This window comes from Moschus berezovskii, chromosome 11 (genome assembly GCF_049115385.1).
Source record: "Moschus berezovskii isolate FMDL1 chromosome 11, NW_MosBer_1.0, whole genome shotgun sequence".
NCBI classification, from domain to species: Eukaryota; Metazoa; Chordata; class Mammalia; order Artiodactyla; family Moschidae; genus Moschus; species Moschus berezovskii.
This window is the reverse complement of record NC_142470.1, coordinates 2,454,095-2,476,963: the sequence shown is the minus strand read 5'-3', so window position 1 is coordinate 2,476,963 and position 22,869 is coordinate 2,454,095. Positions and strand designations below refer to the sequence as shown.

The following is a 22,869-nucleotide window of genomic DNA, read 5'->3' as shown; positions in this document are numbered from 1 at the left end:
CCCCAGGCCCTCCTATGGGCAGAGGGGCTGCAGGTGCTACTCTGCCCGAGGCTTGGGACAGACAGGCCCCTGGCCCCCAGGCTGCGGTCTGACGAGGGACCAGCTATGTCTCCAAAGGTCACCCGAAGCGCAAATGTCTTCCCATGGCCTTGACTTTATTAGCCTGACCTGTTCCAGCCCAGGCCACAGAGGGCGCTGCGTGGTATGGCAGCTCTGAAACCAACCCCAAGCCCACCAGGACTTTCTGCACCCCGGTCACCGCAGGGCTTCCTGCCCGTGTTCCCTCTAGTCCCCTCCCCAGGGGGCTGCCTGGGTGCCGGGGTTGGGCCCTGGTCCCTGCAGGGGGGATGGGCAGTTCTGAAGGCCCTGGGACGGGGACAGCAGGGTCACCCCACTCCAGGCCCTGGGCGAGCGCCACCCCTGGGGACTGGAAGAGCCGGGGACGAGGCCCAGAGCTGAGTCAGACAGCAAGGACAGAGGCTCCCGGGGCAGGGGAATCCTGCCAGGTCTTCACCCGGCAGCACCCCTTGTCTCTGAGGCGGTGAGCGAGAGGTCCTGGGGGAAACCAGGGCAGGAGAGGGAGCTTCTGCACTGTGTAGTTGGGGGGCCAGGTGAGACACTCCCAGCCCTGCTCCTGGCACCGATTTCAGGGCTGGGAGCTCTCTGGGGGCTTCCCCGTGTGAAGACAAGCAGAACTCACTTTCTGGATCCACCCCTCCTTCCTGGGACCTGGGAACAGACTCTCCTGCCAGCCCTGACCTCAAGGTCGGTGCCAATCTGGCACGCCTGCTCTCTGCTTTCACTACCATGCCCGAGGCAGATAGGACTAATCAATCCCATGCCGTCCCCCATGCCAGACACACCCGCAGCCCTCAAGGCCACTCCAGGCAGCCTGTCCGTCAGGGACAGAACGCTGGGTGATGCTCTTCGCCGTCCCGCTTTCACAGGGGCCTTCTCGAGGGTTTCCTAAGCTCCTCTTCAGAAGCTCTCCAGGGCTACAGGCGTGGTCCCTGAGCCCAAGGCATGGCAGGTGGCTTTTAAGGGGGAGTGGGGGTGGCCTCGAGAGCCCCTTCTGTCAGTGACCACAGAACAGGCCTCCTTTCCACCACCCTCTGTCTGCATCTTTGGTGGCTGTGGTGGGTAGCTCTTGATGAAGGGCAGGGGAGCCCCTGTTCCAGCCAGGGTCCAGGTCCTGGCGCCCAGGGTGGCGCGGGCCCCTTGGAATGGGCGGCACGGGCCGGGGTGGCATGTCGCTGACCCCCGGACCAGCTGAGGCCCTGCCCGCGGCCATCAGTAGATCCCCTTCACCCTCTTGTTGTCGGGGTCGAAGGGAGACTTGAGGTGGGCCTGGGCAGCGTAGGTCACCCCCATCCTCTCCAAGGCGTAGTCCCCACTCTTCACGAAGTCCAGGGAGACCTGGTGGCCACAGAGGAGGGGCTGCGGTCACTCGGCGCCCCGTGGGAGCCGGGCTCACACAGCCGGCCTCCCAGGACAGGGCCGCCGTCTCGCCCTCTCACACACCTCCCTCCTCTGAGCCCAGGAACTGCCCTGAGCCCTGAGCAGGTGGACTCCGTGTCCCCGGGCCCCTGAGCTGGACCTGAGCCCCCGGGTTCCAGCGGAGCCGAGGTCTGGCACCGGGGAGAACCTCTCCCACTGGGCAGCAAGCCCCGCCCCGTAACCTCCAGTCCCTGGGAAGGCGGGTGACCGGTGGGGGACTTCTGGGGTCTAGAAATGATGGTTTGGGCAAAATGCTTAGACTTCCTGCAGACAGAACAGGCTGCCCCTGCGGTCTCATTGCTGAGCCCCCAGATGAGCCTGTGCGCGTGTGCCCATACGTGTGTTCACACGCGGGCATACCTGTGTGTACACCGATGTGTGTGCACGCAACCGTTTGCACACACCCAGGCTCTCCAGCTCCAGGGAGCAGAGTGGGTGAGCCCCGCCCAGAGCCCCTTTCTGATCATGAGAAACCTGGAGCTTCCAAAGTCAGATTCTGTCAGAAAGAAAATATAGCAACAGCTGCCAACTAAGCCCGGGGACGACAGGGCCCCATCAGTCAGTCCCCTCACCGGTCTCCGGTCCCCCCAGGCCCAGCCTACTCAGGGAGGGAGGCAGGGGTGCAGGGGAGAGCCTCAGAGGGGACCAGGGCTCCCCGTGGCAGTGCAGGGGCCAGGGGGACTCACCAGCCCGCCGCTGGGGTCTCGGATGTAGCCGTAGGCCAGGGTCTTATTGATGGCGAATCCGAAGTTGGCCCTCCGGACATGGCCCACCACCTGGCCGTTCCTCCAGATGGCCTCCAGCCCGAACATGGGCACTTTCCTGGAAGAAGCAACAGATGGCTGGGACCCCAGAGCCCCTGGAGGGGGAACTCCTGCACTTTGCCTGGCCAAGTAGAAAGGACAGCCCGCCAGACCACTGGCTCCACTCCTCAGAGTTGGTCTGCTACGAGCCCGTGTGCCCCTCACCTGGCCCCCGAGGATGCCGGGGCTCAGGCTCCGAGCAGATAAATGGACAGAAAATATCAAAATCAGGACCTAACTTTCGTGTCTCTGGAGGCAGGCCCCGGGTTTGGAGCTGTCACACAACTTCTTTAACCTGACGGCTGTCCTTTTCTGACACTGTCATGCATCATTTATCAAAAGTCATTTTCTGTATTACACATAAAATATGAATGCTCGCCATCAAACTTATGAAAATTTAGAATAAGAAACGAGCAGAGGATTAAACTGCAATCACAGAAATGCCAGTGCCAGAGTGTTTGGCATAAACCTTGGCCGGCGAGCCCTCTCCTGCCCAAGTCCTCATGCCCGTGGGCACTGGGCCGGGTGCTGGGAATGAGGGGCCCACAGGGCAGCAGCACCGTGTGGCCCCGTGGGTCCTGGGGTGGGATCTAAGGACTGTGCCCGGTGGGGTTTGGGGCACAGCTGGGCTGGTGATGGTAACCAGAACTGGGGGAACCTTGCACTGAGCCAGAGCCTGAACAGGGTCTGGGGTGCCTCCTGGTTCAGAGGCCAGGGGTGACAAGGTCTGGGCCCCATGGGTGCAGAGGACGAGGGCGGGGTGACGGAAGCTTCGCAAACGCATCCAGGCTCCTTCGGCCCTGTTCTACGAGGATTTCGTGTCCACAGGAGGAGACAGCCTCAGCGAGGCCCCTGCCCCGCCCAGGGCCCCAGGGCAGAGCTGCAGCCTGGCCACAGCCCTCCTCGGTCCGGACTGGCCAGGCCATGGCCCCAGGTGGGCTCTGCATCCCAGCGGGGAACCCTGGGGAGGGGCGAGCCGGGCCGTGGCCGCTGCTTTCTGAGGCAGCAGGTTTCTGGAGGGCCAGGTGGCAGGAGTGCTCGGCGGACCCCTGCCCTGTCTGTACCCCAAACCAGAGCTGAGTGCTCCCCGGGAAGCAGTCAGGCAGACAGGCAGCCCAACGGGGTCCCAGGGAGAAGCTAGGAGACGACACACCCAGCTCCGCTCACTCTGCACCCCCAGCCCCGGCAGCCTCGACGCTTCCTTTGAAGGCGCCGACTCTGGGAGAAAGGGCACCGCCGGTGTTAGCTGTCGGCCCCAAACCAAGGAGACCCAGAGACGCCCACCGCCCTGGGGACGGCTGCCACCCAGCTCCACATCACGCTATCCACGTCCTGCAAGACCAGCACCAGGGCCCCGGGGACCGTGCGGGCTCAGCTCCCCGCAAGTAGGGCCATGTGATGTGCTCAGAGTTGCCGGGAGGTGGGATGGGGGAGAAGAGATTGGGCCCCCACGGGGCTTCCTTCCACCCCCGCCCCGGGCCTGGGCGAGAACTGCTCTGCCCCTGGGCCCCCGTGGTCTCTGTCAGCGGGGCTGGTGGCCCCAGCCTGGCCCCTCCCTCCGTGGGGCCCCTCCTGGGCTGTGGGAGGCTCTAACCAGGACACGGGGGGTGATGGCAGTGCCCTGATGGGCAGCCAGATCGGGGAGCCTCCCACAAAGCCCTCTTGGCTTGTCAGGGCCTTCCCCTTTCAGAACACGTGTTCGGAGGAATTTCCCAGCCATCCAGTGGTTAGGACTCGCAGCTTTCACTGCCAGGGGCATGAGTTCAGTCCCTAGGTGGGGAACTAAGATCCTGCAAGCCACGTGGTGTGGCCAAAATAAATAAAGTTAAATGAAACCTGTGTTTGCTGAGAGCTGCCCTGTCCACTGCCTAACGACTGCCACCAGCCCCTGTCCGGTTTGCCCCCTGCCTGGCCCTGGTGGGATCTGAGTTGCAGCCCCGGCTTCAGAGTCGGGCCCGCTGTGGACCCAGCCCTGCCCCACAGGTCCCAGTCTCCTCCCTGTTGGGGGCTGCCGTGCGCGCTCTGGGAGAGGGTGCCTGGCCTGCAGGAAAGGGGGAGCCCAGAAGCACCGTCCCACGCACCTGCACGGCCGTTGCCCGCTCCCGGCGGCCCCAGGCCCAGGGGTACTCACTCGTCCACGGTGAAGCCCACCAGGCGCCGGCGGAGGCCCTGGGCCTGCTGCTTCTCCAGGGCCTCGCGTCCCAGGAAGGGGATGGAAGACTTGAGCTTGCAGGTGAAGGCCAAGCCCGCCTCCAGGGGGCTGTCATCAGCCCGGAGGTCAGCGTGCCAGTGCCGGTAGCCTGGAGTGGGGGAGACCATGGGGTCACTGTCCAGCGGGGCAGGGACTTCAGAAGACGCCCTGGGGGATGCCTGTCCCCGGTCACACCCTCAGCCTAGACCCTCCGTGACCTGGGGTTTCTGGGGGCTGGGAGCATCCTCAGTCACAGGAGGCCCTGGTTGAGCCCCGGACTCAGACCACCCCCAGCAGCATGGCCGTGTGTCTCTGCCATCAGGCTGGAGGCCCTGGGGAGGGAGCAGCAGAGGGCCGGGCAGCTCAGAGGGACCCCCTCCTACTCTGATGGTCTTCAGCTCTCTCAGGGAATCTCAGCACTGAATCCAAGTCTGGCTCTGGGCCCCCTCCCCCTGGGAGATACCTGCCCCCAGCCCCCACCCAAGAGTGCTGGGGTCAGAGATCCCAGCACCATCCCCAGGCCCGCGTGAAGGACCTGGTACAAGGGCAGCGAAGGGCATTTGGGGAAACAGTCTGTGGGGGGGGACGGGGCGGCCCAGCACGGCAGTAAGGGAGCACGGGGACGCATGGGGCTGGTCAACAGCCTCCAGCAGCGAGGCTCAGTGCCCCTCTGCGGTCCAGTCCCTGCACACACCTTTCTCGATGCTCAGGGAGTCGATGGCCCGGTAGCCGGCATTGACGAGGCCGTGCTTGGCCCCCGCGGCCATCAGGGCCTGGTACACGGGCAGGCAGGACGGCCTTGGGGCATGCAGCTCCCAGCCCAGCTCCCCCACGAAGGACAGCCTTATGGCCCGGACCTGAGGGGGAGGCACAGCTCAGAGCGGGGTGGAGGCCCAGCCGCCGCTGATGGGTGGACACTTCCTCCCGCCACCAGTAATAGCCGGACCTGGGCCCAGGCCACAGGCCACCAAGAAACGGGGCCTGCTGGCGAGAGTCCTCAGGAGCACTCTGGAAATCTTTGAAAGGAAGAGGTGTTGTTGCTGGGAGTGGGAGTGGACACGTGGTTCCCAGGCCTCAGCTCGTCTCCTAAATGACCATAGGAGTATCCTGGGGCCTTGGTAGCTGGGGCAGAGAACCACGGAAGTGAGCTCTCTGCCAGGTCTAAGGCCCAAAGTCCAAAACCAGGGTGTGGGCAGGCCCGTGCTTCCTCTGGAGGCTCCAGGGCAGGTGCCTCCTGCCCCTTCCATCGCCTGGTGGTCCAGGCTCTGCTGACCTGGCCTCCGTCTCCTCCGCGTCTGTGTCTCCCCGTCTCTCTCGTCAGGACACTGGCTGCTGGGCAGAGCCCCCCCTCACCAGGGTGCTCTCATCCCGGGATCTTCACCATCATCAAATCAGCAAAGCCCCTGATTCCGGGGTCCCGTTCCCAGCCTGGGGGTGATGTCTCTTTAGGGGGCCGCTGTTCAATCACTGTGATGACCTTGGGCAAGACTCTTGGCCTCTAAATGGGGTTGGGAGCCTGGCTTTGTCCGTCTTAGGAAGCTCTGAGGGGGTGTCCTCAAGGAAGGATGGGGAGTCAGCCACACGACTCATGAGTCGAGGCAGCTCTGCTTAGCACATTCACGGGCAGCGGGAGGGGCAGCTGGGCATTAGGCGAGTGTCCTGGCCACCCCTCACCCTGGTGGACCTCGGCTAACAGCTAGGATCTGAAGGCAGACACAGCCTCTGCCCCCCAGGCCTTGAGTCTTGGAAGGACACAGCCAGACACCCAGGCCGGCTCCAGGGCAGGCAGGGGGAAGGACCCTGAGGCCGGCACAGGCCAAGCTGGGATCTTGAGCGGGGTTTGCTGTAGCGGATGGGCCTTCCAGACAAGCGGAAGAGCGGGTGCAAAGGTGCAGAGCTGGAGCATGTGTGAGTGTTGTTGGGAGGAGTCGGGGGACAGGCGAGGAGGCTGGCAGGTGAGGCCGGAAGGGCCTCGTCAACTGGCTACTGACGCTGGACCGTAAAAGCACTGCCCAGGGCTGGGTGCACAGGCCAGGAAAGGGACCGTGGGCCCCCAAACCCCACGGAAGGGACGGTGCTGTTCATGGAGCATCCCTGGGCCTGCTCTTTGTAGGCATCGCTGCAAAACTTTCCAGGGGATGATGTGGAAACAGGGGCTCTGGAGACAGCCCGCCCGGCCCGTGCACGCATAGTGCCGGTGTGGGGACAGCTGGTCTCTGGGCGAGCTTGTCCTTCAGCCCGTGTCCTGCGCCAGCAGCTATGTGGAGGCCACGAGCAGGATGGGGGGACGCCTGGCCCAGCAGCCTGGCTTTTCCTGCCCAGCTGGTTGGTGACAGGTTGCTTGCACACCCAGCACCTGGCGGCTGCTTCCGGCCTGTGGGCAAACCCTTGCACGCCCCGTGTCCCCACATGCAGGGCTGGGCATGGCCCTGCCTAGGTCACAGCAGGGACAGGGAGGCCGCAGCAGGCCACAACACTCCCGGAGGCGGAGGACCCAATCCCATCACCACTCCAAGCCTGATGGGCTGCCCGGGACAGCTCCCATGGCCGTAAAATCAGCGGACAGAGAGGTGGCCCACTCTCCCAAATGACTTGAACTCACAGCTGCTGGGAGGGCTGTATTCAGAAAGCTTTTGAAAGGCACACATTTGCTCTGAGCTGCCATTTGCCCGGGGCCTCTCAAAAAACTCAGAATTGACACAGAAGATGTACTGTTGACGTTTCCCTGCTCCCCTGGTGCAAGCCGTGGGCCCCTGACAAAGACTGCCTTGTCAACGGGGTTCTAATTTTAGACAGACCACGGAGGAGCTTGGGGCTCAAAGCCAATCTCATTTCAAACAGGAAAGAAATCATTTTCAAAGCTCACCCATTAATGGGCCCAGGACTGTGGGACACACTTGTCAGACACACTCCCTCCCCCAGTTAAGCCAGGCTCTCAAGTGAATTCAGGGGTGGGATAGAGCGACCCGGCCCCTTCCCCAGCTCCCAGGAATCCAACGAGGCTGGGAGGCTGGCTGGTGTGCTCTCCACTACAGCCCTGTGGGCAAGCCCAGCACGCAGGGGGCTGAATAAACACTTTCCAAATGGAGCGGGGAGACAGGTGCTGTCAGCCAAAACTCTGCTTTCCGGCAAAGCGAGGGGAAGGGCTTGGGGATTCCTAGTGAGTTTCTAAGTTGCCAGCATCACTTGCACTTTTCTCCACTGAAGCTGTGGATTTAGGCGAGCTCTGGGGTCTTCTGAGAGGGGACACATCCTGAAGGGACAGGCTGAGAGAGAGTGCATCTGGAACATGGGCTCAAGGTCAGCCTGACCCATGGGTCAGCCTCCCCCAGCCCCAGTGCCCACATCTGATAAACGGGGTTGAGCATCAAGCTCATGGAAGTCAGGTGCCTGGGACTGTCATCTGCCAGGCAGTATCAGCTTGGATCAGCTTTAAAAGCGAGCCCCAAACTGAGGCAAACCCTCTGCAAAATAGCCCTGCCCTGCTCTGGGAACCATGGACAGTGTATTGGGCCACAGAGATGCAGAAGGTCCTTAGGAAAGGCCTTAAACTAAGTTTTGCTTAAACCCTTTTATGACCCCCAGGACTCCCCTGATAGTGTTAGAACCAACAAACCAAGTCAGTGAGGTTGCAGGGTACAAAATCAACACTCAAAAATCAGCTGCATTTCTGTACTCTAACAATAGACCATCTGAAAAAGAAATTAGAAAAAAGTCCCTTTACAGCCACACCAAAAAGAATAAAATACTTTGGAATAAACCTGACCATGGCGGTGAAAGCCTTGCACGCTGAGAACTGCAAAACACACACGGAGAGAGAGCTCCTCTGTCTGTGGATCAGAAGACTGAACATCGCCAAGATGCCAGCATTCCCCAAAGTGGTCTACAGGTTCAGTGCAATCTCTATCAAAATCCTAGTGGCTTTTCTTTTTTTTTTCCAGAAATAGAAAATTTCACCATAACAGTTACATGGGTGACCTTGAATAGCCAAACAATCTTGGAAAAGAACAAGGCAGAAGACTCACTTCCTCATTTCAAAACTTATTACAAAGCTGCCACAATCCAAACAGTGTGCCACTGGCCTAAAATCAAATGGACAAATGGAATAGAAAAGAGAGCCTAGAAATAAACCCTCATGTAAATACCTGGTGACCTTTAACCAGGGAGCCAAAACTGTTGGGACGTCCCCGGCAGTTCAGCAGCAAAGAATCTGCCTGCCAATGCAGGAAACGCAGGTTCAGTCCCTAAGTGGGCAAGACCCCCTGGAGGAAGAAATGGCAGCCCACTCCACTATTCTTGCCTGGGAAAATCCCACGGATATTGGGGCCTGACAGACGACGGTCCACGGGGCCGCAAAGAGCTGGACAGGACTGAGCACGCACACACGCATGCACGCCGTGACTGTTCCATGGGGAAGGGACAGCAATCGGCAAACTGAACCTTCTCACACACCACACACACAGTATAAACACCCTAACTCAAACCGAATTAAAGCCTGAATGTGAGCCCTCAGTCTGTGAAAGCCCTCGAAGACAAAACAGAGGAAAGCTTCACGACTCTGGGCTTGGCAATGATTTCCCAGATATGACACCAGAGGCAAAGGCAGCAAAGAGCAAAAAGAGCTAAATGGGGCTCCAGCAAATGTAGAAACTTCTGAGCTTCAAAGGACACAACCAAGAGTGAAGAGTTAACCCACGGAACGGGAGAAAACATTCCAAAGCCAGTATCTGATAAGGGCTTAACATCCAGAATATATAAAGAACACCTACAATTCAACAAAAACAAAACAACCCGATTAAGAAATGAATTAAGAAGTTGAATAGATATTTGACCAAAGATCTGCGAACGGCCAACAAGCACACGAAAAGATGGTCGATGTCACTAAACATTAGAGAAAAGCCAATCAGCACCACAGTGAGACGTGGCTTCTAAGCTATTAGCATTCCAAAGAAAACAGAAAGTAATCAGTGTTGGCAGGAATATGAAGGAATTGGAACCCTTGGGCACAGTTGGGAGAATGCAAAATGGTGCAAGTGTTAGGAAAAACAGGATGGTGATTCCTCGAAAAACTAAAACTGGAACCACCATATGTCCAGCCGTCCCACGCCTGGGCGTATATACAAAAGAACTGAGGGGGAACAAGGAGCTGGTCTGGTCGTGTGCCTCCCGGGCAGCAGCAGACAATAAGCAGCCGGAGCAGGGCCTTGTGTGAGGTCCTGCTGGGAGCAACGTCCTTCTCTGCTTGGCTCAGCTCGGTGACCACTAAGGAATCACCAGGGCTTGGCCAGGGCCCATCTTTCCAGCGGCCGGCGTGGTTCTGCCGGGTGACCCACAGAGGAAGGAACTGCTTCTAAAGCTAGCAGAAGCCTCCTGGGAGGCTCAGAGTCCTGGGCTGGGGAACGGAGACCCGCTGGGACCCCTTGATGAAAAGGAGCCCTGCTGGGGGTGGGGAGGCAGACCCGTCAAGCCCCAAATATCTGCATGCACAGCACTCCTGCCCTGCGGTTCTTCTCCGCCTGAATTTGCTCAGAGACCCTCTCCTCACTGGAAGGACGGAGGCTGAAGCTGAAGCTCCGGTACTTCGGCCACCTGATGCGCAGAGCCGACTCATTGGAAAAGACCCTGAGGCTGGGAAAGACTGAAGGCCAGAGGAGAAGAGGGTGGCAGAGGATGAGGTGATTAGATAGCATCATGGACTTAATGGACATGAATTTGAGAAAACTCCGGGAGTTAGTGAAGAGCTAAAGTTGGTAAAACAGGGGAGCCTGGCTTGCTGGCTTGCTGCAGTCCATGGAGCCACAAAGAGTCGGACACGACTTAGCGACTGAACGACAACCACTTCTCCTTTAGGAAGATTCCGGGTTTCAGACCCCTCCACCCAGGGCCTGCAGGCCCTGGAGGGAGTTATGCAGGATGCTACGGGTTCCCTCTGGCGAGAGAGGTTTCTCCCCTCCGCCCGCCACCTGTTCCCTTCCAGGTGGCACCTGAGGTGGTCAGCGAGGCACGCAGAGGGAGAGCTCTCCCCACACGGACAGAGCTGTGTCTGCATCGGCCTTGGCTGCGGCAGGCTTAAAGCTTATCTGCCTTGTCAGGACAAGGTTGGAATCCGGAACACGAGTATCAGATGCCTCTGAGTCCCCCAGCCCCGGGGCTCTGCACACAGTGGGTGGTCAGTAACGTCCGCCATTCCACACGGGGTCACCTGCCCCAGACCAAGGTGGCAAACCCAGAAAGACGAAGCTTCTAGCCATGCGTTCCACAAACACCTGTGTTCCAGCATCCCTGGGGGCCCCTGCATCACCCCAGGATCCGGACCCTCCTCTGTCCTCCTCAGGGTGATGCCCGGCCGTCCTGGCGTTCACACATGACACAGGGCAGTGAGGGCCAGCCGCCCCCAGAGCTGGTGCCATGGTGGCTGAGAGCATGGACTGGGGTGCCACGCAAGGTTTAAATCTGAGTCACAAACGTCGCATCCCCATTGACTGACATCCCTCTGAGTCTGCTTCTGCAAATCCTGGGTGGGAATAGGATTCACAGAGCCTTGGGCACAGTCAACAAAACTGTCAGCCCAGGGCCTCTGGCTGCCTGGCGAGGCGGGTGCCGCTGGCACACGCATTTTACAGATGAGGAAGCTGGAGCTCAGGGAGGTCAGGCCACCTGCCCAAGGCCCCGTGATGTCCTGGAAGATGCTTGACAACCAGCTCTCGGGAGGCAGGGGTTGTTTCACAGGTTTACCCCTTTCTGCGGGATGAACAGTCCTACCACAGTTGATTTCGAGCTGCCAGTGGTTTAACCACCACCTGCCAATTTTCCTCCAGATTCAACCTTCAGCTCTCACGAGCTGGAAGGAGCACTTTCCAGCACTTTCCACGTTCAGAGGACTCACGGCCAGTAAGTCAGAGCAGGCATTCCATGCTGACAGCTCTCCACACTCCCACCCTAGCCTCGACGGACTCACTGCATTGTTCTGGGGGCAGCGAATACACTCAGGTTTCAGCAAGATGGACTTGGGGGCTCCCTGAAATTCCTGCCAACTCTCCGTGGGGGGCACGGGAATGGAGGGGGTGCTATGGGGGGTTGGTGCTGGGTTCCCATCCTGGCTTGGATCAAAGGCCACATGGACACCCCGGGCAGGACAGTCCACATGACTCCCGTGCGGTGGGTGCTCTAGCCACGGGTGACATCAGAACCAGCCTGGGGCTGCCTCTCTGGGCAGGCGCCACAAGGGCGCTTGAGCAGATGTGTCCATAGACACCAGGCACAAGCCAGTATGTCCAACTGTCTCAAATCACATTAGCTCATGGAGGTTTTACATGCTTCCGGGGAGTTTGGTTGTATAACAGCACCCCTGACTCACCAGGCACGTCATCCAAACTTACTCATCCCTTTAAATAAATGAGGCTCCTAGGGGCCCCCAAGGCAAGGGATAGACAGGGATCCGAGCATGTGCAGCCCTCTGCAGGCGCCTGGGGCCCCAAACCCACAGAAGAGAGGGGAATTCAGCTGGCGGTAAGGCTTAAAGGAGCTTCATTTTTCAAATCCTCTGAACAACGCAAGACACTCTTGACTCCAAAAACACCCTTCTATGTCAATGTGTAATCTCTCCCTGCATTCTGGTCCAGACGGCTAGCGTGCAGGCATGCTGGGAGTTCTGGCGAAGGTGGTTCTGGTGATAGTGGAGGTGATGGTAATGATGGTGGTAAAGATGGTGGTGATGGAGGTGGTTAGTGAGGATAATGGTGGTGGGGAGATGGTGGTGGTAGGGTATAGGGACTGGAAACCAATTTTCCAAGAATAATAATAATTAAAAGGTGTGGTACTTCCCTGGTGGTCCAGTAGTTAAAAATCTGCTTGCCAATTCAGGGGACACGGGTTCATCCCCTGTCCAGGAGGATTCCACATGCCACAGAGCAACGAAGCCTATGAGCCACAGCTGCTGAGCCTGTGCCCCACACATGAGAAGCCGCTGCAGTGATGGCGCCCCGCAACGAGAGAGGCGCCCCTGCTCCTCCCAACTACATGAGCCTGCACGCAGCAACGACGACCCAGCGCAGACAAAGAATACATAGATACATCCTTTTAAAAAAGGTGTGATGCTCAAGCTACACTTCACAAACTTGGCCATCTCTGAGGATCAGAAGGTAAACAGTATGGGCACCCCCAGAAAGACCCCACCTGCACCTACAGACAGGCAGGGACTGCAGGGTCGGAATGTCCTTGCACAGAAAGGTTCTGCCCTGGAGGAACTTCCAGAATCGCTGAAGCACGCTCTTGGGGTGCCTCAGAGCCCCCAACCTCATTCCAGCCACACCCTGTCCTTACAGTTTGACGGCAAGAATCTGTCACTGTCCCCGCGGGACAGCCCTGCATAGCGGCCTTGGCCACCACGTCTTTCTCGACTACACACGCCCGTCTCTCCAGGGCCGTGGAGAATTTGCACGAGTTGTGCAAAGCAACTTTTCAGGCAGCGGCTAAAACCCAGTCGGCAAACGCAGGCTCCATGAAGGTGCGGGCCTCCCGCCTCCGTGCGAGGTGTGCAGGGGGGAGCAGTCCACCCTGGACTAATGGAATCGAACAGTGAGGCGCACACAGTCAGGAAAAGAAATGCAATTTCCTCTCGACCTGAAATTAATTTTCAGAAGAAAATTGCCTTATCACGTGGCCTCAAGATGAGCTTCTAGCCCAGCACCTGCTGCTTTCCAGAGGGGCCCCCATCCTCAGCTGAGGCTCGGGGACACCGTGTCTTCCCTGAGAACCAGGCCGGGAGCAGACCTACACTGGGGCAGACCTACTCAAGGCCAGCAGACCTCGCTGGCCTTGAGGACATCTGGTCAGCTGGCAGCTGAGGGGACAGCTCCCGCCCCATTCTTCCGACAGGAATGTGAGGATCTTGGAAGCCTGGGGCCCGTCCAAGCATCTCAGAGTTACTGCAAAACAACAGCGCTACTCCGCTTAGGACATGGCGCGACTGGCAGCACCGCTCAGCCACGGTCGCCCACCCGTGCGTCTGCCATGACGATGGGTCTCCACGGGCAGCAGTGGGGTCCCACTCCCCCACCCTTGGGCAGGATCTGTGGTGCTGGGCTCTGACCCTCATCATCCTGCGCATCCCTGGTGACCCGGAGGTCTGGCCGATGACTCAGACACACACATTCCTCTCCCGCAGCTGGTTGGCTGGCGACCAATTATCTCCCATAAAGACTTGGCCCTGAACTCCAGCCCCAGCATCTCAACATTGATGGAACTGGTGTCAACACATGTTGATATTATTTAGGAGAACATGAAATTCCCCCTGGATCCAGAGCGCTCAGGACGTCTGGACAGACTTCCAGGATGGCTCAAAAATGCTGACGGCCATTGTCTAGACGCTGTGTGACAGATGGGGAAACTGACCCCAGAAAGGGGGGGGGGTTCCAGGGGTAGGAGCAGAAGCCAGGCCTGCTGGCCCCCAGCTCTGCTGGGCCCTGATGGGACTGTGCCCCGGACCCCCAGATCCCGAGCCGACCCGGCTCCCATCTCCCAGTTCGCCTGTGAGGCCACCTCGGGCAGGGCCGGTGCAGCGGCCAGCCCAACTCCCGCGGCCTGCATCCCGCTGGCCGCCCTCTTGCAGGCCGGTGGACAGGGAGGCCTTCACACCGCCCACTGGGACCATCTGGGAACTTGTGGCCCCGGCCACTTCGAGGTCATCACATCAACACCGTGGAGCCAGAGCCCCACCGGTGGGGCCCCAAGGGGAGGTGCTGTTGCCAAGGCAAGACTGGAATCCCCCATACACGTGCTCCCAGGACCCCCTCACTCCATGTTGGCTCGCGGTGGGGGCTGCGGCCTCTCTCCGCCCAGGCCTCCAGGCCAGCGCAAGCTGGGCTGGGGCTGCAGCATCCTTCCCGCGCCCAAGTCCAGCCAGGCTGTGAGCCCGACAAGCCCCCGATGTGGTAGGCTCCCAGCCAACATGCCCAGAGCTAACTCCAGGGGCAGCTGTGGCTCAGCACTGGGAGAGACCCTGCAGTTTAGAAGGGAATGCCAGAACTCAGCCGAGTGTGAGCTGGTGGGCTGGGCCGTGCCTGGAGAGTGTCTCTCCCATCCTCCCCCAAAGGGGAGACAGAAAATACCACGGGACTGCTGCTCGGCCCGGAAGGCTGGGACCGTGACCCTGGGACACCTCTGCTTCTGGGTCCTGATTCTGAGCAACGTGTCCAAGGTCAATAATCAAAGTCACAACAGGCCTGCCACCATGGGGAGCCCGTCACAGAGCAACTCCAAGGAGAAGCAAGCAGTAGCCCCACCAAGTGCCCCGCATCCGGCGCTGGAGAGGGAAATGCAGGGTTTCAGTCTCAGGCGGCGTTTCACGGAACAAGAAAACTACCCCAGCAGTGTCCTAAGAGAAGCCGAGCCCGCCAACTGTGTCCAGTGTGTGGGGTGCTGCTGCTTCTGCTTTGGGATTTGCAGGCAGAGACAAGGGGCAGGCGTTCTCTCCGGTGGAGCTGGAGGAGTCTCCATGGACCTGCTCTTGTCTCACGAGCGTTCCCAGCGTTTACAGTGAAACAGAGATGCCCACCAGCTCTTCAGCCAGACTCAGTGGCCGGCGAGAAAGGGCAGGCTCAGCAAGGTCAAGGGGGGCACCCAAAGGGGTCACGCCAGGATGAGGTCTGCACCCAGGCCCTGCACAGCAGCTGGAAACAGGGGCGAGCAACGCGGTGCTTGCAACAGAACCACTGAGCCAGCTGGGGAGGGTAGTGGAGAGGAGCGGCCTGCAGGCTTCCTGCACCCCACTTCTGCCCCCAAGCACCCCGTGGGCCCCACCTTGTGCCTGTCATCCCGGGCTGGGCTTCACCCTGCAGTCTGGCCTCTGCTTCTCCTGGCCCGCACCCTGTGCCAGCCCGGCTCCCAGGCCCCAGAGGCCAAGGTGCAGCCAGACAGTCATAGACCAGGCCTGGGAAGGCAGCCAGGGCCAGGGAGGGCCGCCCCGCCCCCCAGGGTGGGTGTGCGGAGGCAGCTGGAGCCGGTTGTCCCAGCCCAAGTCCCCAGTGCCTCCCTGGAGTGGTGCCTTCCCACCTGCTCATTTTCCACACAAATCCCTGAACCACACACAGGCTGAGCCACGCCAGCTGTCCCCTGCCCCACATCACAAGTCAGAACCTCTACTCCCGACTGGGGGGCACTGCACAGACCACCCCCCCCCGGGGGGCTGCCGAGAGGGCCCGAGCTGCCCTCAGGGCAGGCCAGCAGCCACAGTGGCCTGGGGCGGAGCTGTGCTGTGCTCTCAAGTCGCACACCCTCTCTGGTCCTGGCAGGCAGCGCTGCACCAAGGAGGCAGGAAGCAAGCTAGACAGAGACAGCCCCGCTTCCTGCCCCCAGCGCGGCCTCCAAGAGCGCAGGCCGAGCAGAGCTGCCTTTATCTGCCTCCTCCTGGCAGCCTCCTTGCTGACGTCAGCGAGACACTGTTTACTTGCTAACAGGACCCAGACTGCGTGACCTCCCGCCACTCTGCAGGCCAGGATCTGGAACCTTCCTTGGGGCCTCCCCAGATGAACAGGGGAGTAACAGTGGGGGTGCCCTCAAATCCGGCCGCCTGCCCCCCCTCCCTCCTTACAGCCCTTACTGTTACCGACACACAGTCACGCAGGTTTTTATGTTCCCTTAGCCGGGGGGGCCCTGACAGTTCATCCAACTTCTCTGAGCTCAGGTTGGGGAAGCACCTGTCCTGGGGGTAATATTTCCTACATCAGGAACTGCTGGAAGACCTCATTCAAAGCACGTGTCCATGACCACCTCCAGGGTGACTGAACACCTGCTGACAGGCAGTCATGGAGCAGTGTGGCCCCCCACGGGGCTCCTGCCCTGGGAACATGCGGTCACTCCTGGACACGCTTTTGGTTGTCACGTCTGGGGTGCTCCTGGCATCCAGGGGCTGCAGGCCAGGCCTGCTGCTCCACACGCCACCAAGCTCCCTGCCCCGAATATCTGCTCCACAACGTCGGTGATCGTGCAGGGCTCAGAAGCCATGACAGAACCTTCTATGCTGCTGGGAGGATGAAGCCGGAGCCGTGCGAGCCCTTGGCTGACAGCGGCTGATGTTACGTTGACTGCCTGCTCCTCACCTCGGCCCCAAGAAGTCAGAGTGGAAATTGTGACACTTATTTTCCAAAAAGGAAACCAAAGCCCAGGAGTAGGATGTGCTGACCAGAGCTGGACCCGGGACCTGGCCCAGGGTCTCGGAGGATGGCGGGTCTGCTGGAGCTGTCCACAGTCTCAGAAGCTTCCGGCCCCGGGACCCGACTTTCTGGGCTGGGAGACGGGCAAGGGTGCTGCCCAGGGACCTGGCAGGGCATCCCGAGCAGTCCCTGCCCCCTCCCACGGTGCCAGGGGAGGGGGGATAGTCCAGGAAGACCTGGACACACTCAGGACACGCAGGCCTTGGGAGCAGCAGAAATGACCGTTGTCCCCAGCCCCAAGCCCCACAAGGAGGCGCAGGAAACACGCTGACCCGGGAGCGTATGCCCCGTACCTGAGGGGTGGACGCTGGGGGCAGCTGCACAGGCAGCAAGGCCGAGGCAGAAGCTTGGGAACAGGCCCCCTGCGTGTGCCAGGCACCAACTTGGACCCCCACTCCTCCTCTTAGGCCCTAACGGCCGGTGGGCATGACCATCTGGACTCCACTTTACTGCAGGGAAGCTGGGCCCAGGGAGCTCCAGATCCCTGCCCAAGGGCATGAGACTCCCACGCCCTGGGTTTGTCCCCAGCAGCACGTTGCTGCTGCCACCCACAGCCTGGGGGCCCGTGGGCAGCTGCTACCTACCAGGTGCCCGGCGGCTCTCACCAGCTTGTGGGTGGAGAAGGGGAAGGCGTCGTCGCTCAGGTCGGCCTCCAGCACCTCCTGGAGAATGGCCCGGCTGTGAGCAAGGACAAGGATGGTCAGCCAGTAGGTCAGCAAACACCTGCCAAGCCCCTGAGTGCGCGCCCTGGGCTGGGAAGGCTCTGAGGGCACCACGGTGGGCAGGCTGAGGTCCTGTCCTCACGGGGCAGGCCGGGAAGAAACATGCTCTTAATAAAACACACCGAGATGGAGACGTGCAAAAATCCAGTCCTACGAGAAAGGCACCTTCAGGACTTCCCTGGCTGTCCAGAGGCTAAGACTCTACTTCCACTACTGGGGGTGTGGGTTTGATCCCCAGTGGGGGGGCTAAGACCTCAAATACCAGGCACCATGGCCAAAAAAATTTTTTCAAGTTAAAAAAAAGGCACCTTCATCAGAAACAGTGGCAGAAACAGCCAAGCCCTGGCTCTCCTCTCTCAGATGGGGAACCCAGGCCTGGGGCAGCTGTCTAACCAGTTAACGCCCTGCCTGCCAGAGCCCCCCAGGGGCAGGGGCCCTCTCCTCGCCCCTCTGCCCGGCTGTGCCCAGAAGAGCCTGACCTTCATGCCTGATGCTTCCCCTGAGACCTCCCGGTGTCCACGGAAACCCTCACTTCCGGGGAGCCTTGCTTCTCGCCTCCCTCCCTGCCGACCTGAGTTCACTCTTGCACCCTGCATGTTCCCTCCAGGCGCCCCGGCCCCTGTTGAATCTTCCGTCATCCTTTAGGTCTTGGCTCATCTGTCACCTCCTACAAGAAGCCCTCCCTGATTCCCTGCGTCTGGGTCAGGTCCCCCCTCAACGCCCCCTGGCCTCAGCCCGTGGCCTTGATGCATCTCCCGCCAGGGCACCTCTCATCATTGCAAACCTGCCCCACTGAACCGGGAGCTCTGTGCCGACGGGGCCACCTCTGCAGACGTGCCTGGCACAGAGGGCATTTGTAAATGGGACTTATTGAAGGTGGGCTGGCTTTGCACTGCTGGGCCAGGTCCCCATCGGCAGGAAACAGCTCCCACCCACCCCCATTTCTGCCTCGCAGGGTCCCAGCCAGTGCCCAGAAACACTTCCGACCCTGATGATCCCTGCCCCCCATGGTGCCAGCAGCTGCCCGCCGACGCCAGCCCGAGGTGCCCAGCCTGCTGCAGTGTGTCAGGATCCTTATGTAACACCCCGGCACCTACGCGTGCCCACCCCTGGAGAACGCACACCTGGTCCTCAAGAAGCCTGTCTACACTGCAGCCCTGGGCCGCGGGGGCCAGGGCTGCTCCCTTGTCTGCCCCACGCCGAAGGAGGAAGGAGCTGGAGCTTAGCCTCAGCAGGGCTGGGGGTCCCAAGTCGGGCACCAACCTGGGCACACAGGTCTGCAGGGCCGGCCAGGGTGCGGGAGGCTGTCCCTCCCCCAGTGGGCAGCAGGTGGCACCAGAGGGCACAGGCTCTGGGCGGAGACCAGGTTCAGGTTTACTGTCCCCCCACCTAGTATTGGGCCCCCTCTTTGCCCTGTGAGGACAGTGAGGCAGGCGTCAGCCAGAGGCCCGGAGCCAAGTACCTGGGCATTAACCACGCAACAGCGACCACCGCCCCCAGGCTGTCTCCACCAGCCACGAGTGGCCTCCTGAGCTTCGGTTAATTAAAACAAAAAAATTCGGCCTCGCTGGCCACCTCTCAAGGCCTCGCTGGCCACCTCTCAAGGCCTCGCTGGCCACATATGGCTTAGAGGCTACTGTACCGGGCCATCAATTCTGAGCTGTCTCCCGAAAGTTCCACTGGTTGGCAGGTCATCCAGCATCTCCCATGGTCCAGGTGCCATGAAATGCTTCCCACATAATAGCTCAGAAAGTTCAGCCCTTACTGGCGGTGCTGGTGACATTATTATTCATACAAGAAACTTCGGGTTATTTTTGAAGGAGCGGGGACAGTTTGGAGGAGAAAGTTAAGAAATCCCCAGGAGGGGAGCTCGTCTTCCTGCCCTGGCAACCATCACTCGCCGCCTCTGGAGCAGCTGATAATGAGGCTGGGAGAGGTGGCCTGCCCCGCAGGCTGCGCCTTGATCCGTCTGCCTGGCGCCCTCTGCCTCCCCTGCCCACTCACCCCCACCACACCAGAAATAACCCAGTCCCTCGCCAAGGTCGCCATGGCAATGAAGCTTCCGAGGGCCGCCCAGCGCTCAGGAGTCCCGGACACCCCCGCCCCACCAATGTCTTTCAGCCCAGAGATGCAGACGTCAGCTCACAGGGGAGAAATGCAGACCCCCGCCTGCAGAACTGGGTGCTTCCCTGGACCGGGCCAGGGCAAGCATGGTCCACGCGCCTTTCTGCAGAATCCCAGAGCCCCGGCTCTGCTGCGGCTGCAAGCTCGGCCTCTCTCTACCTGCCCCCCTGTCCTCCCCTCCTGTCTCAGCACGCCCCCACCCAGCCATCCCTGCGGTGACCCTCATCAAGTCCGCAGGAACCACCGGGCTGCCAGACCCACCTGTCGATGCTCAGTCTTCATCCTACCTGACCCGCTGACCACCCAGACACAGCTCGTCACTCCCTCCTTGGAGCCCCTTCTCCCGTGGCCCTTGAGGCTCCTGTCCACCTCCCACACTCTGGCCCAGCATCAGAGGCCCCATCAAAGCCCACATCCAACTGCACCCCTCCTCCGCTCAGCCCCCTCTCCTGGAGGAGCAGCCTCTGCCCTTGCAAGCTCCGGCCTCCGGGACCGTCTGACCTCGTCCTCTCCCAGAGCCTTGCCCTCGCTGCTTGTCCTCCTGCCACAGGGCCTTTGCACCTGCCGTTCCCCCTGAAACACTGTCCCTTCAGAGAGTGCCAAGGCTTGAGCCCCCGTTTCCTCCAGTGTCTCCTCCAAGTTCCCCTTAACAGATACTGGCTTTCACGAGCATCCCGAAGTCCAGCATTTGATGGATAAGATACACGACCAACTCCGACTCGCAAGCACATACTGCCTGTCTGCTCTGTGCCTCTGGACACGGTGGGGCACATGCAAAGCCAGCTGCAGCTCCGCCCGGGAGGGGAGGTCAGCCCACCCAGGACCCAGCCCCGGAGCTGCTGGCTTGGTCAGCTCCAAGGCACCAGGGGAAATGGGCCCTGTGGTGGGGTCTGAGGGCACCGACCAGGGTTCCTGGTGTGACCCAGGCTGCCAGGGATGCCCACGGACACAGCCGTGCTCGTCTCCGCAAGCAGCGGGGGACCTGGCTAGAGGCACACTGCCCTGTGTCTTTAGCACTTAGGGTAAAGGCACTAAGGAAGGAAAACAGTTCTCGTCACCTAAAGGGCTGGGAGCAGGACTGGAGGAGCTGTTGGCGCGCCCCAGGCATCCCGCTAGTCGATGCTAACGGCTGTGCTGCCCCCGGCCCTCCACCACCTCCCCCACCCAGCCCCTCCTCTGAAGCCCAGCCAGAGGGTCTTTCCAAAGCACACACGTGCTCAGGTGCCCCGTTGCCTCAGACTGTGCCGTGGCTCCAGGCAGAAGCCAGCATCCAAGGGCCTTCCAGGAGCCGGTTCCTCGTGGGTGGGAGCACAGCTCAGTAAACGCTCACAGGGCGAATCAAGCAGCGAATGACTGCCCGCAGACCTGGTCACTGGAGGTGCTTAGGGAGGAGCCGGTGTCCTCCTGGTGCGGAGCACCATTCTCAGCCTGGGTGGCACGGGGAACCCCAGTCTGGCTCTGCCCACTTAGAGATGGCACACAGTTCCCAGGCGTATCAACCATCCAGAGACACCCCTGCCGGCCCTTCCACGACCCCTGAGCCCCCAGATACTAACTCACTGCAAGGCTGAGGATGACTCATATGTTAAGAGCTTTTCCGTACCCCGGTGCTGTGAAAAGCACGTTCCTGTTGGCCTCTTGGGGGTCGCCGGCCGTTCAGCTCACTAGCCACCGCGTCCCATTCTGGACCAGTAAATGCTGCCTCGGGCCCAGGCAGAGGGACAAGTTGTGCCCCGGCCCTCAGGTGCCCGGCCTCTGCTCACCTGGCTGGGCCCTGGACGCTGACCAGGCCCAGGTCCTCGGAGCTGTCGATGAGCCGGCACCGAAACCGCCGGTCCTGCAGTACAGTGCTGATGTGTGACCAGTTGTGTTGGGCCGTGGCCCCGCCCACGGCCAGGTAGTAGCCGTCGCCTGCCAGAGAAGCACCGGGACTCAGCAGGCTGCGGGGAGGCGGGAGCAGGCAGGGCCGGGAGGGGCGGCCCAAGGCCTCCGAGGAGGAAACAAACAGCCTTCCCTTGAACGTGAGCCACCCAGGCCCGAGTTGGGGGACCCTCCCAACGGGGCTCTGGGTTCTCATCGCCCGCAGGACAAAATGCCAAGGGAGCATTTTCTGGGAGCATCCGAGGTTTCCTCCCACTTCTCAAAGGGTCTGTGATCCAGGGAAGTGTAAGGGCCCCCAGCGCCGTCACCCCTCGGGAGATTCTGAGTCCCACCTCAGCCACCAGTGCTAGGTGACCTCGGATAAGCCTCTGGCCCTCTCTGAGACAGCATCCTCACCAGCCCCCATTTCTTCCCACATTCCCATGCCCCTGCCCCGTTCCCGGGGTTCCCTGCGGTGGCCTTTCAGAGGCCGGCACTTTTACAGGCAACACACCGCTAACCCTCCCCCAGAGGCTGACACGCATCACCACCCTCAGGTTTCCGAAAAGGAGACTGAGATTCAGAGAGGCCCCACGTGTGAGAAGACTGGCCTCCAGCCAGCTCTGAGTCCACAGCCTGTGGAGCAGTCCCAGGGCCACATGGCTGCCTGGGAACTGCTAAGTGGGGGGTAACCCCGCTCCGCCCAGTGTCCTGAGAGCCACTGCACTGGGCGGGTGACCTCAGATGGCCGTGCGGCCCTAGGTCCCTGGAGAAAGGAGTGCTACCCACTGTCTGTGGATCGTGGCCACTGCTCTTCCTCCTGGATGGGAGGGGCTGCCGCATGAGACACCAAACGGCTCCCACGCCCACCAAGGGGTGGGGAGGGGGAGCTAAAGTGGTGGGCAGCAGACCTCACTCAGGGAATCAGACCCGTGCAGACAAGGAGCACGGACACTGAGCTCCCCGTCACTGGAGGCGTGCAAGCAGAAGCAGAGGACCCGCAGAGGGCAGTCCAGGTGTCAGCTTGGGCCCAGAGCTGGAGGTCTTCCAAGGACCTTCCCCACCCTCAGACTGGGAGTTAATGGGAACCGAGACTGCCGATTCGGCATAGATGCCGGAGGCCGGAAGGAGGCAGCTTCTCCCCCCGGCGTGGGAGGCATGGCCTTATCCTTGGCTCACTCTGCTCCCGGCAGGCACGCTGAGCACACCCACGCTGCGGCCGCCCTGAAACCCCGCAGGACAGGCAGCTTCACGGGCGTAACCACCGAGCGCTCAGCGCTCAGTGTTGCTACCCAAACAAAGGCTGCATTCAGCCTGAAGGAGGACCTCTGGTCTCCCAGGCCCTGACCACAGCGGGCACACGCGGGATTGCGGAGCAGCCTCGGAAGCCCTTCCCGCCCGTCCCGCACTGGCTGCCGCCTCGCCGAGCTAGGCTGCCGTCGGGGCGCTGCTGGGCCTCG

At 60.9% G+C, this 22,869-nt stretch overlaps 1 protein-coding gene across 5 annotated transcripts in view; it reads right to left on the bottom strand.

The window, feature by feature from the left end:
• Positions 1-134: 134 nt before the first annotated feature.
• The window catches only part of SARDH (sarcosine dehydrogenase), a 60,294-nt gene continuing 37,559 nt past the window's right edge, over positions 135-22,869 (bottom strand). For 4 of the 5 annotated variants that reach the window (XM_055400018.2, XM_055400017.2, XM_055400020.2 and 1 more), the window contains 6 exons: positions 21,313-21,460; positions 17,288-17,381; positions 5,186-5,348; positions 4,432-4,600; positions 2,184-2,319; positions 135-1,416 (listed from right to left, as the gene is read on the bottom strand). In XM_055400018.2, coding sequence (XP_055255993.2) covers positions 1,291-1,416; positions 2,184-2,319; positions 4,432-4,600; positions 5,186-5,348; positions 17,288-17,381; positions 21,313-21,460 — 836 coding nt within the window. In that variant the 3' untranslated portion in view covers positions 135-1,290. The remainder of the gene's footprint in view (positions 1,417-2,183; positions 2,320-4,431; positions 4,601-5,185; positions 5,349-17,287; positions 17,382-21,312; positions 21,461-22,869) is intronic. The other variant, XM_055400021.2, reaches the window with a different exon arrangement.